General features: G+C 39.9%; 1 protein-coding gene across 2 annotated transcripts in view; it reads right to left on the bottom strand.

Annotated features, from left to right (window-relative positions):
• The window catches only part of GCN2 (protein kinase family protein), a 116,154-nt gene that overhangs the window by 40,893 nt on the left and 62,732 nt on the right, over window positions 1-12,529 (bottom strand). For both annotated transcript variants that reach the window (XM_088964429.1, XM_088964428.1), the window contains 2 exons: window positions 11,584-11,664; window positions 11,255-11,311 (listed from right to left, as the gene is read on the bottom strand). In XM_088964429.1, coding sequence (XP_088820555.1) covers window positions 11,255-11,311; window positions 11,584-11,664 — 138 coding nt within the window. The remainder of the gene's footprint in view (window positions 1-11,254; window positions 11,312-11,583; window positions 11,665-12,529) is intronic.

The following is a 12,529-nucleotide window of genomic DNA, read 5'->3' as shown; positions in this document are numbered from 1 at the left end:
TTGAGAGGTTTAAGGCTAGGCTGGTTGCTAAGGGCTACACTCAAATGTATGGTATTGGCTATCTTGAGACATTTGCTCCTGTATCTAAGATGACCTCAGTCAGGGTTTTGTTATCTCTAGCCGCTACTTTTGACTGGCCCCTACACCAGTTTGATGTTAAAAATGCCTTCTTGAATGGAGACCTACATGAAGAGGTCTATATGTCTTTGCCTCCAGGGGTGTATGGGAAGGAAATGCAAGGCAAGGTGTGTAAACTACAAAAATCTATTTATGGTCTCAAATAGTCTCCTTGGGCTTGGTTTGAGAGGTTTAGGGCTGCTCTTGTCTCCTTTGGCTACACACAAACTCAATCTGATCATACCCTGTTCTTGAAGAGAAATGACTCTCTGGTGACCTTCTTGATAGTTTATGTTGATGATATTGTGGTCACGGGTAATGACACTCAAGAGGTCAGTAAACTAAAAAGATTTCTCAACTCTGAATTTGAGATCAAGGATTTGGGAGATCTTCGGTATTTTTTGGGCATTGAAGTTGCTAGATCTAAGGATGGTATCTTCACTTCTCGGCGTAAATATGTCCTTGACCTCTTTGCTGAGACTGGTAAACCAATCTCCACTCCTATTTATCCTAATCATAAGCTTTCTGCTACAGATGGTGAGCTTTTATCTGATAAGGGGGTGTTTCAGAGACTGCTTGGGAAGTTGTTATATCTTTGCATGAGTCGGCCAGATATTTCCTATGTAGTAAGTGTTATTAGTCAATTTATGCATTCTCCCAGAGATACTCATTTAGCTGCTGCAGAAAGGGTTCTATGTTACTTGAAATGTACTCCAGGGAAAAGGTATTCTATTTGCTAAACATTGACACATGAAGCTAGAAGCTTTCACTGATGCTGATTGGGCAGGATGTATTGATGATAGAAGATCCACCTCAGGTAATAGAAGAAAAGCAGTCTTTTGAGAATAAAGGATTGTTTAGAACAGATGCAGAAATCAAAATAAAACAACAGAAATCATTCTTCTATGGAAGAGAAGATGAAGAAGAAGATGGCGGCAATAAGGGTTCAGAGTAAGAGAGTTTCGAACCTTAATCTCTACTCTTACACCCCTAACACAATTTTATTAAGTTAAACTTTGATAATTTACAAAGAGGTCCTTAGTTGGGAAGGATATTAAAAGAACATAACATAGAAAGAATAGACCCAGAATAATGCCCATTACAACAAAGAACAACCTATGGGCCATTCAGCCCATCTTCTCTACACTCCCCCTCAAGCTGAGCATAGATGTCAATCATGCCAAGCTTGCTAGTATCATGCTGAAATTTAGCCTTGGGAATGCCCTTGGTGAGGAAATCTGCTAACTATCCTTCAGAGGTGATGAAAGGTAAACATACTTCACAAGAAGCCACTCTTTCTCGAATGAAGTGTCTGTCAATTTCAATATGCTTAGTTCTGTCATGTTGTACTGGGTTGTGAGCAATGTTGATGGCGGCCTGATTATCACAATATAACATCATTGGCTTATCATGCTCAATCCCCAGTTCCTCCACCAATGATCTTAACCACAATAGTTTAGAAACTCCATGTGCCATGGCTCTGTATTCTGCTTCTGCTGAAGATCGAGCAACAACAGATTGTTTCTTGCTTCTCCAAGAGACAATATTACCTGCCACCAAGCTGTAGTACCCAGAAGTAGATCTTCTGTAATCAATGTTTCCAGCCCAGTCAGCATCTGTATAGGCTTCAAGTTTCATATGGCCATGCTTGGCAAACAGAATTCCCTTTCCAGGGGAGCCCTTCAAATAACACAAAATTCGCTCTACTGCTGCCATATGAGTATCCTGGGGAGCATGCATGAATTGGCTGATGCAACTGACATCATATGCAATGTCTGGCCGAGTCATGCATAGATAAAGAAGTTTTCCAAGGAGTCTCTGGAAGACTCCTTTGTCTTCTAACAATATTCCATCTGAAGCAGAGAGTTTATGACTCGTATCAATAGGAGTAGCAACTGGTCTAGCACCCATCTTCCCTGTTTTAGAGAGCAAATCAAGAACATACTTCCTCTGAGAGATAAGAATCCCATCCTTGGATCTAGCAACTTCTATGCCAAGGAAGTATCTCAATTCCCCCAGATCTTTGATCTCAAACTCTGTATGAAGAAAAGATTTGAGATCATTAATTCCTGAAACATCATTACTAGTCACAACAATATCATCAACATACACAATCAGGTAAACTGCCAGGAATCCTCTCCTCTTCACAAAGAGAGTATGATCAAACTGTGTTTGTACATAGCCAAAGTTAACAAGGGCAGCCCTAAACCTCTCAAACCATGCTCTAAGGGACTGTTTTAGTCCACAAAGAGATCTCTTCAGTTTGCATACCTTTCCTTTCATATCTGTTTCATACATCCCTAGAGGAAGAGACATATAAACCTCATGTAATTCTCCATTCAGAAATGCATTCTTTACATCTAGTTGATAAAGTGGCCAGTCTGAGTGAGCAGCCAAAGATAGAAGAATTCTCATAGAAGTCATCTTGGCAACAGGGGCAAAGGTCTCCAGATAATCAATCCCATATGTCTGTGTATAACCTTTTGCAATTAGCCTAGCCTTGTACCTCTCAATGGTGCCATCAACATGATATTTGATAGTAAAGACCCACTTACAGCCAACTGGATCCTTCCCTTCAGGAAAATCAACCACTTCCCAAGTGTCATTCTTGTGCAGGGCATCAATTTCAGATCTCATAGCATCCCTCCACTCTGGAATATTAAGAGCTTCTTACACAGACCTGGGAATTGGGTTAGAGGCAATAGAAGAAAGGTAGGCAAAATATGAAGGAGAAAGCAAACTATAAGAAAGGTGTTTGGAAATGCAATGTGTAGTACACTTCCTTTTTCCTTTCCTAATAGCAATGGGGATATCAAGGTCTGGGAACGATGGCTCCAAAGGGGCTGAAACAGTACCTGTTGTCTCATCTGTAACTGAAAGTGCATGAGGCTCATGTCTTGTAGGGGAAACAACCTGCTTATTTCTGGATCTTTGCCTTTGATACATCCTAGGATTAAAAAGAGGACGAGGAGGTAAAGGGGGAGGAACACTAGGACAGGAAGAGTGGAATGATTGAACCTCCCTTGATTCATTTGAAGGAGGAAGAGACTCAGTAAAAGACTCAACTAGGACAGGAAGAGGAAGAGCAAAGACCTGTGACAAATCCTCCCCCTATGGACAATGTCCCTCCATAGAGGAACCATAAAAGGAAGAAAGCTCATCAAAGGTGACATCCATTGTGACATATCGAGTACCAGTCTTTGAATCAAAGCAACAATAACCCTTCTGTGTGGGGGAATAACCAAGGAAGATACACTTGTGGGCTTTTGGCTCAAATTTATGTCTTTGGACACTAGGGATATGTACATAATAGGTGCAGCCAAAGACACAAAGACGAATAGAAAAAAGCTCATTGTCCAGATGAAGGAGACTGAAAGGAGACTTAAAACCCAAAACCTTGGATGGCATACGGTTTATAAGATAGGTAGCAGTAAGAACAACATCACCCCAAAACTTTGTAGGAACATGTGAGGCAAACAGGATACTTCTTGCAACTTCAACAATAAGTCTATTTTTTTTTTCAGCAACTTCATTCTGTTCTAGGGTGCTAACACAAGAGCTTTGATGAATAACCCCTAAGTCAGTGAGATAGCAGGACAAGTTCTTCTTAAAATATTTTTTTGCATTGTCAGATTTGAAAATTTTAATCCTGGTATCAAACTAGGTTAGGACAAATTCATGGAATTGCCTCACAAGTCTGGGAACTTCATCACGGGATTTCATCAGGAATATCCAAGCAAACCGAGAAAAGTCATCAATGAACAAGATAAAATATTTGTAGCCACCCATAGAGGGTAAGTGGTAAGGCCCCCACACATCAGAGTGCACAATATTAAAAGGAGAAAAAATCTTTTATTACTCAAGGGATAATTGTTTCTACAATGCTTTGACAGCTCACAAGACTCACAATGAAGACTGGAAAAACTAATTCCCTTAAACAGTTCAGGGAATAAATGACTCAATGCAGAAAAAGAAAGATGATCCAAACGAAAATGACATAACATGACTCGATTGATAGACTCTGTAGATATAGACCCAAAAGCAGTTTTTCTAGGTTGTTCAGGGCACTGTCCCAGAGTATCAAGCAGGTATATTCCATTCGCCTTACGGCCACTCCCAATCACCTTCTGAGACTCCAGATCCTGAAAAACACAATAGGAAGGGAAGAAGGTTACACAACAATTTAACGACTTAGTTAGACTACTTACAGATAACAAGTTTGTATTTAGTCTAGGTACATGAAGAGCAGAAGGAAGGATCAAGAAATCTGTAGCCTTGATGGTTCCCTTGCCAAAGATAGAGGCAAGAGAACCATCGGCTAGGGTGATTTTGTCACGTCTAGGAAGTAAATCATATGAAACAAACAATGTGGAAAGGTTGGTCATATGATCAAAAGCACCTGAATCAATAATCCAAGGGATCCTATGATTACCTAAAATGGTTGCATGATTGGCAGAAGCCCGTATACCTGACTGAGCAAATGCAGAAGAGGTTGAATTTTTTGAAGGGTTGGAAGAATAAGTCACACCCTCTAGGTGACTGATCATCCTCCCAAATTTCTCATATTCTGCTTTCATGGCTGCTAACTGTGCACTAGCTATCATCTCTTTAGTTTGGTACTTGTCACTATCTAGACCAGTAGCAACATTAGCACTCCCTGCCCTTTTATTATTATGCTTCTTCTGAAACCGAAGAGGTAGAAGCTCAGGATGTAATTTCCAGCACTTGTCTTTAGTGTGTTTTGGCCTTTTACAATACGAACAGACAACCTCTTTCTTCCCTGAGCCACTTGGAGTCCCTGTAACCCCTTTGGGTTTCACTCCCAGGTTAGCAAAGTGATCATTTAGACCAGCCCCTTGAACCTGGACAATCCTTCTGTTCTCTTCACTACTTACCAAGGCATATGCTTGTGACAGTGATACACTATCCTTGGATAAAATATTTTGTTTTGTAATATCATACTCTGGGTTTAGTCCAGTTTTGTAATATCATACCAAGGCATATGCTTCTATAGGTCTCTGCATCATTAGTGGTGTCCCAGGTTACAGCTTCTATCAAATCTATTTCTTGCCACAAAGACTTCAGTGTTGAGAAGTATACAACTAAATGTTTCTCCCCTTGTCTTAAATTCTTCACATCACTTCTCAACTTGTAAGCTCTAGCCACATTTAATTTTAGGGAATAGGTTTCAGCAACACTATCCCAGATTTTCTTTGCTGAATTCATCCACAAATAGTGCTAACTAATCTGTGGTTGCATTGAGTTCACAAGCCACCCAATAACAGTATAATTTTCTTGCATCCACTTCTCATAAGATGGATCATCTTCTGAGGGAGCCTTTTTACTCCCGGAGATAAAACCCCACTTTCCTCTACTACAAATATGAATCTTTACCAATTGTGACCATGCTAGATAATTAGTTCCATCTAGCTTGACTCTGGTCACAGTCAGAAAAGAGTCAACAGAGGCTCCCGGAACCTGCCCGGATTCAGCAACACTTTTGTTTTCAATCTCTGAGGAGTTCATCTCTTTAATCACTTCAAAAAGATTTCAACCAACTTCAAAAGACACCGAATGAAGATGGAACAAGGACTGTGTTAAGCCTACCTCTATGCAGTAGTACCACAAATCTAAGTCACACCCGAAAGCTAGGAGAAACGGAAAAAGGAGCCGCACCTTGTAGACTACACGAAACACCAACCAACTTGGTTCGGTCTTCAAGAAAGAAAATCAGAAAGCCTCCAAACACTGAGCACCCAGTCCAAACAGCCCGCAAACAAATTTCTCCAGAAAATTAGGGTTTCGAGCAGTACACTTGAATCAGCCAAGGAGGCGACACAATCAGTCCTCTTCTCTCCAGAAACCACTAATAACTGGGCAGAACAGAGTCTCTTTAATGGTCCGTACGATTCAGTTCTCCATACACACTATGTATGGGAAAAAAGGGGGTGAAAAAGGGAAAAGAGAGCCTGCTCAGATACCAAGAAGAAAAACAGTCTCCAGAAGCCACTAACAACTGTGCTCTGGTCGTTGGGAACATTGTGTCATGGAGGAGTAAGAAACAGCCTGTAGTTGCTAGATCCTCAGCTGAAGCAGAATACAGGGCAATGGCACATGGTGTGTCAGAATTACTGTGGCTACGATCCCTTTTAGAAGAATTGGGGGTTGACTACGAGAAGCGAATGATGCTCTACTGTGACAACCAAGCAGCTATCAACATTGCACATAATCCTGTTCAACATGACAGAACTAAGCACATTGAGGTTGATAGACATTTTATAAGGGAAAGAGTTTCCTCAGGAGAAGTTTGTTTGCCATTCATCACATCAGACGAGCAATTGGCCGATATCTTGACCAAGGGAGTTCCAAGAGGGAAAATGACACACTATATAAGCAAGTTGGGCATGATTGACATCTATGCTCAGCTTGAGGGGGAGTGTAAAGAGACTAGGCCGAATGGGTCCTAGTATCTTCTCTTGTAATATCTTTTCTTTTCTTATTGGCTAATGGGCCTCTCTTAATGGGCTTGTTATTTCTTTTTGTTTAATCTCTTTACGTTACTGCCTAGCTGGCCGCCCACTTAAGGGCATACTTGTCATTACTCTAACATTAATTCTTAATAAAAAAGGATTAGAGGAGAAAGGGAAGATAATTCGAATCTTCTTCTTCCTTCTCTTTTCGCCATCTTCTTCTCTTGTGCTGCTGCTCTTACTTCTCTTCTTCCTTTTTTTTTCTTCTAATCTTCAAATTTACACCTAATATTTGAGGACTGATTTACATCTGATCAATATATAACTTAGTGAATCATTCATTCTTTCCTTGAAAATGGTTCATACAAATGCACAAAACATTTTCCACCTATTAACCACCTGTTTTGCTAGTGAATTCGCCATGCCATTTGCAGTTCTCCTAACCCAATTAAAGGTGATATTTAACTCCCTTGATAGGCATTTTATCTCCCTCAAGGTGTGCCTGTGAATCTAACGGACTTGGCAGTTGTGGCTTGTCCAAGAAATGATCAACTTTGAGCCCCCTTTACTTCCAAAACTACATTGCATGCTAGCACGTGGATCCAACAAGCTCGGGCACCGCAATGTGCTTTGCCATTGCAGCAAGATTCAAAATAGATGCATGCGCTAGCACGCTTCCATTGCACTGGCTGCGCATTAGCACTGTGCTAGCACTCAATCTGTTGCTTGTTGTGAATTAGTTTTGAATAATGCTGTTAGCGAAATGGCTTGAGCACAACAGCACTCATTCCATTGCTTTTTTTTTTTTGATCAATTCATTCTGTTGCTTGTTCCTCCCACTCCAACAGGTCCTAGGTATAAAGCCACAACCCTACTTGAGGAATCTCTGAACACACTCCCTATACTTCTCAGTCCCAAATTGCTCACAGAACTCCCAATAAAAAATCAGCTTTATTCTATTGTTTGAAGGAAATTTCCATACCATGATCACCTTCTTTTTCCTTCAAGCATTGTGCCACTTCAGCAAATGTTCTTAATATAAATCATCGAGAAAATTTTAAAAATTCCATTGTCTTTACCCAATGTGCAACTTTGATCTTAATATTGTATATTATCTCCTCCTTGGACCTGCTTTTTTCATTGAAAATTCCCCATTCCTTTTTTTTATAAATAAATTCTCCTTTCATTTCTTACATATAGTTCACACTGCTGCTGCCTTGTCTCCTACATAATTCTCCATCTCTTCCTTGGCTGCCTCAAGAAGCTTGGACTGAAGAGACTCACCACATCTTGAGGGGAACCACCTACAACCAATGAGAGAATAAAGGTACTCTCAAACACAAAGAACAAAATATAGGACATTAGTAAATGGGGAATGGTCTCACCACTTGCTTTGCAAAAGAAACGCATATGAAGAGAGACATTTACTAGGCCTTCTTTTTTGAAGCATGTCACAAGTATTTATCTTTCCAAGGAATACTTCCCAACACAAAGCTTCAACTTTAGGCAGAATATTCTCCCCCAAAGGATTTGACTGTATGAGGGCATTGAAGAATGATGCACGAGTAAAGAGGCCATTGGTATAGATTGACCATATTCTAGTGACTGAACAAGGGATTCACATTCATTATCCCTCAGGCCCTCCTAAAACCAAACTTTGTAATAGGTTCAAGTTTGTAGTTACATAGGATACAAAGCAAGGGAACTATAGTTTAAGAAGATGTTCAACTGACTAGAGATCTTCCCTAAAAAGAACTTAGCTCCAACATGCCACATCTAAAACAAGTAAAATTGAGAACAATGTTTTAAAATGTGGAGGCATGATGCAAGGCATTCCACTACCTAGAGGGCGTGAGGCATAGTTCAGAATGTATGAGGCATAAGCCTCTTGAACAGAAGGAAGAAGAGGAAGGGGGATCTCATTTTTCTTTATTTTTAATAAAAATCTTTTATATTAAGAAGAATGAAGATGCATAGCACTAGTTGAAGGGGGGGGGGGGGGGGGGGGGGGGGTCTCGTTCTTTGCATAAATAACAAATACTAGTCATGCTTAAATCTCTGCTCTTAAGATGGACAACAGTTATCACACTGTCTATAGCAATAGGCCAAGCCAAAGCCTCCACTGATGGGGAGCAGGATTGCCCCAAATACCTCCAACCTGATCAGACTCCATTTGACTCCGATGTAGAGCTAAGTAGGACTTAACAGTAAATTTCCCATTAGAACATTCTTTCTGCTACAAATCTCTTGAATGGGCAGGAACCTTAACTTTCTCCAACTTTTCCAGCAACAATGCATTCATCAAATTTGCCATCAAGAAATGGCCTTCTGAACTTTGGACACCAGACCAGCTGCTTGCCATGCCTCTCATAGCACTGACTGAAAGCTATATCATGCTCAGACAATCTATACAGCCTTGGACACAATTCGTTCAATTTACCAACCCCACACCAATCATCTTCCCAGAACCTTATCCTAACACCATAAGAACGTTGTTAGATTTTTGAATTCCTAATTAAACCTCATAGTTCCCTTCCAAACAAAACCCCCATAAGGTGAACTAACCTCCCTTGATTCCCACCCAAACCTCACCACCATACTGGCCCCTTTGATAAGGGCAAGTAGTAGGTTGGCAAGCTAGACAATACAGTTCTATTAAGATTAATCCTTCCAACAAAAGATATTTCATTTCCACCCATCCAGCCTCTTCTCAACTCTTTCAATGATTGTTTCCAAATAATAGATGAATAGGATTTAGCCCCAATAGCATACCCAAATGGGAGAAAGGCAACTCCCTAACTTGGCACTCAAATGCTACAGCACAATCAGATAGGACTTCCCTTCTAACCTTGCCAACTCCTATCAAAGTACTCTTCGACAAATTCACTTCCAGACCTGTCAACAGTTCAAAATTTTCTAAGATATCACTTAAATTCAAGACTGCTCCACTGATGCATCAAGGAAAATTAGAATATCATCAACATATTGCGGCTAGGCCCAAGCATGAAAGCCCAGACCCAATTTCCTTATTACCTCTCACATGGCCACTTAAAGTGCCAGGTGATAGGCTTTTAGATTTTGACCCGTCTAACTGAGTCCGGTTCAGGTCTGATTTCCCAACCAACTGAGTCACCCCTGCTTTTGAAATTTGAACTTGGGGTTGCTTCACACATCGAAGTCCACTGGTCACTGTTTCAGCGTACAACCAGCCGTGTGTCTCGCCCCTTTGTATCCTTGGCTTATTTATTTCTATCCCCCTTCTTTCACCTTTTTCTCTCCCCTGAGATTGTTTTGCTATTTCAGTGCAACTTCCTTTCTCCTTTTCTTCAGCCATTTGACCTCTGCCACGTAACCACTCTTCTTCTATCTTCTCATCTTCTTTCCTTCTTCCCTCCCTCCATACCTCAGCTTCAATGGCTGCTACTAACCAGGCTGAGTACAGTAGTCCATCTACCAGCACCTTCACTGAGCGGGGGATATCTTCCAAATTCACATTGCTCAGACATACTGCAGCAGAATGGAGGTCTTTAACAAAAATACCATCCAACCTTGCTTTACAAAGAGTGGCTATGGAGGCAAAAACATCTGGAATCCACAGATGAAACAGCAATCCCAGGATCCAAACAATTACTTTGTATTTCTCATGCAAATCCTTGGAATTAGAGTGAGGAGACCATTTTGTAACAGTCACAGAGGCTCACTCCAACTGATAACACATGGAGTTCCAATTTCTCTCCTACTAACTCTAGAAGGGCTTTACATTTTTCAAAGGGGGTTAAAATTATAGTGCAGTTTAACTTAAACTTTTTCAACAACTCTTCAGCGATCTTCTTCGAATCTTTCTGTTGTACTGTCAAGGTGACAATAAATTTCTCCTCCCAATCAATCTTGAGCATATCGCAGACCATTCTGCAATCCTTTGCTGCTTTAGCCATGATCTGCATTACTCTTTCTTTTTTGGGCTTTTCCTTCTGCTTTCCCACTTGAGAGTCTCCAGTAACTCCCTGTGTTTCTTCTACAAGTTCCACTCTGCTATCTTCACTGGTTTCCTCCTGAGCAGTGTAGTCCTTCAAGATTTTTGTGACCTCCTGAGCATACCATTTGATTTTTTTCCTTCCCCAAAGAATTTTTACTCCAACAATCACCCAGAATTGAGTCTTACTGGCTAAGTGGCTAGTAGGGTTATTATTGCTAACTGCTGTCTGCAGAACCTGCTGATGTCATCTTATGCCGTGTGACAGCAGGAGGATTTTGTGAGACAACTAAGGACAGAAACTTCCTAGGACCCTCTTGAATACTCTCATACTAACTTGGATTGGTTGGAGAATAAAAAGAGAAGAAAAAGACGAGAAGACAGAATTGAGTTTCGACCCATTTGTGTTAGTAGGCCAAATAGCAATGTATTATCTTTTTAAATGTAATTTAAAATTATCATATTACCCTTAGATAGGAATAACATGGATTCCAACAGATCAAACTCTTTTTTTTTTAATAAATCCATGTCCTTTCAATAGGTATCATTAAAAAAATGATTATATATAGGCAACTGAACCAGTATTTGCACATAGTGAGTTATCCTTTTTCCTTTTCGTTAGGAATAAACCTAAGAAATGAAAAAATAGAAAAGAAAGTGAAACTAAAGGAAAACACAAGGTTAAGCACATTACCTTAATTACCTCTGCCTCAGTTGATATCGATGCACCTCCAATAACATCAAAATCTCCCTATTTAGGAAGTATGCACTTTAGAGGGATGTTACACACTTAAATCAAAGATTGTTTCCAAATACAAGGAGAACAATAGATCATTAGGCTCGATTTGTGAAGAGTGCAAATACAAATATGTACATTGCAAATACAAGGTTTAGAAATACAATGTACAAGGTTTTGCACTGTACATATTTGTATTTGCACTCTTCCCAAACTGAGCCTTAGGAAAAAGGAGAACACAGAAAAAAAACAATTGCATCAATAAAGACATAAAAAGAGAAGTACACCTGAAGGTAACGATTTGGGGTTGAGTGGCCAATTGCTTTCCTATAAACCCAAGATATTTCATATCGCTTGAAGGATGACATCTACAATGGAAATAAGAGTTAGGGAAAAGTACAAAAAAAAAAAAAAAAACAATAGAAAGTATGGTATTGAAAACTTCTTAAACATTTAAATCTGCCATAGAACAATCCGAAAGTCCTATAATGTCTATGGCATCAGTCAATATATGCATCATCTTCAAATTCTACATCTTGAAGAATATAAAGGAATTTTCTTTATTTGAAAGGTCCTTGATGAAAAGCAATCACTTGTACTCAAAATCATGATAAGTGTGAGAACTGATGCAAAACCACTAAAATACAAAAAGAAAGGTTGTAAATGTAGTGAAAATCAATCAAGAAGTAAGAGGATGAGAGTTAGAATAAGAGATCATTGGCCTAATGGGCAGAACCACTCAAGAGCAGAGAAAAAGGTTTTTCTCAGAGAAGGAAATGTGATTCTATTTGAAAATAACTCCAGTGGATCTCAAGGTTCAAAGTGGATCTCAAGGTTATTGTCCCCAGTGGATCTCAAGGTTCAAATGGCAGCCAAAACTAAATCTAGAAATTTGTATTTTATGAAATTCCTAAACTCACTCTAAGTTCAAGTGATACTGACCCAAATAAATTCACTTTAAATTAAAGACCATCAACAGACTCAACGAAATTGACTGGTTCATCAGCGTGTCTCCTGGTCAATTGTCAAAGTTTGACATGACCAGAGGACATTATAACCAGTATGCAAAAACTAGCTTTTGTGCTTCCATGACACCATTGCACCATATTGCTCTAAAATTTTATACAGGTACGAGCAACATTTTAAAAGTGCAAGGCGAAAAAAAAAAGCGAAATGGGCAATTTGCGCCTGAGGCGCATGGTGCAAGGTGAGGCACGCACCTTTCTGGAAGCG

The sequence above is a fragment of the Nelumbo lutea genome, chromosome 1 (assembly GCF_056320005.1).
Source record: "Nelumbo lutea isolate HS-2025 chromosome 1, American lotus-T2T, whole genome shotgun sequence".
NCBI lineage: Eukaryota > Viridiplantae > Streptophyta > Magnoliopsida > Proteales > Nelumbonaceae > Nelumbo > Nelumbo lutea.
Note: the sequence above shows the minus strand (reverse complement) of the source record. Positions and strands in the feature narration are given on the sequence as shown.